This window comes from Monoraphidium neglectum, assembly GCF_000611645.1.
Source record: "Monoraphidium neglectum strain SAG 48.87 unplaced genomic scaffold scaffold05148, whole genome shotgun sequence".
Classification (NCBI taxonomy): domain Eukaryota; kingdom Viridiplantae; phylum Chlorophyta; class Chlorophyceae; order Sphaeropleales; family Selenastraceae; genus Monoraphidium; species Monoraphidium neglectum.
The window spans coordinates 2,071-3,534 of NW_014008482.1; the positions used below are offsets into that span (position 1 = coordinate 2,071).

Sequence of the window (1,464 nt, forward strand, 5' to 3'; positions counted from 1 at the left end):
CACCTGGCAGGGTAGGGGGGAACGTGGCGGCAGGGTCAAAACCACTCAACATTAAAACAGCGCGGCACAACCCCTCATGTCAGCCGTGCAGATCCAACACAGACCCCGAGCCTCCCAAAGATCTCACCCAATTCACCCCATCAAATGCATGACCAGCCTGCTGAGCACGCAACACTCATCTGGAGATATATCTGGAGAGATATTTGGCACCACCTCACGACGAGCAGGCTTGATAGTACTCAGGCGGGCGCAGAGTTGTCTCCGCAAGGCTTTTGGTTGTCAGCACACCTATTGAAAGGGATGGGGGAAAGGCGGCGCAGATGAGCGCGGACGGCAATGATGACACGGCTGTGCAAGACCTGAAGCTGGTGGCGTCCACCCAATCGCGCGGGTAGCGCCCAGGACGCACCCTGACCCTCTTGCTCACCTTGGTTCGTGCATTGGTTGCAAAACAACACTTATCTTGGGTGTGCGCGGCGTTGGCGGCGCGGCTTCAACGGGCGGGGTTGACTTAGTGGGCGGGCGGTCGTTAGCATGGCATTAAGTGGAAAGGAAGTAGGACAGTGATAAGGAAGCAGGACTTACCGTGCCCACTCACCTTCCTTACCTCGCTACCCCATGGTACTCGGCGTAGTCCGCGGGGGTCACCAGCCGTGGGCCTCACCAGATGCTGCGCGCGCGCGTGCGGTAGGCGATGGCGCTGTCGCGGCGGCTGGTGCTGCGCGTGTTGTACGCGGGGCCCTCGGAGCAGGTGACCTTCCGCGCCTTCCTGGCCACCTGGGCGGGATTCAAGTAAAGTGTACGCCAGGGCTGGGTCAGTGGTTCAATCAACCAAGTTGGGGCGACGCTGAGGGGAGCGGGCCTGCACAGGAGCAACAAAGGGTGGCTGCCAGCAGGGGAATCCCATGCGCTGGGGCTGGGGGGCTCACCGGCTCAGTGCGCTCGGCGGTGGTCGCGTCCTCGGCCAGGGCCAGCCTGGGGCTGAAGGCCAGGGGCGACGGCGAGTGGTCCCAGGAAGAGGCGGCGCGCGGCGGCTTGATGGGCGCCTGGAAATGTGAATTGATGGGTGAGGCGGAGATAGAATGAGGTTAATGATATCGATCAATTGCAGAAGCTGCAAAGACAGACAGTTGCCAAGGTGTGCTTGCAAGGCAGGATGTGTGGGACCCAGCCAGGCATGCCGGCAAGCACCCAGCTGACCGCCTCTGCAACCCAACCCTGCCCGCCACCCCTCATCACCTGCGGCATCTTGAGGGAGCTGCGCAGGTCATCCAGCGACGAGAAGGGGGGCAGCCCCAGGGTGGTCATGGGGTCCACCGGCGGCACCTCGACCACGGGCTGGGGCAGCGCACAGGTGAAGTTGACGACCAGCGGCGGCGGCGCCATGAAGCAGGAGTAGGTGCTCTGCAGCTCGATGGGGTCGGCCTCCGTCATGATGACATCACCCTCGCCGTCCACCTCAAA

The 1,464-nt window shown here is 62.6% G+C and overlaps 1 protein-coding gene across 1 annotated transcript; it reads right to left on the reverse strand.

The window, feature by feature from the left end:
* Positions 1-660: 660 nt before the first annotated feature.
* On the reverse strand, positions 661-1,434 carry MNEG_15233 (hypothetical protein; the record flags this gene model as incomplete). Its single annotated transcript, XM_014036297.1, has 3 exons — positions 661-777; positions 930-1,046; positions 1,240-1,434. 3 exons carry the CDS (start codon positions 1,432-1,434, stop codon positions 661-663), a joined length of 429 nt encoding a protein of 142 aa, XP_013891751.1.
* Between the last annotated feature and the right edge of the window lie 30 nt (positions 1,435-1,464).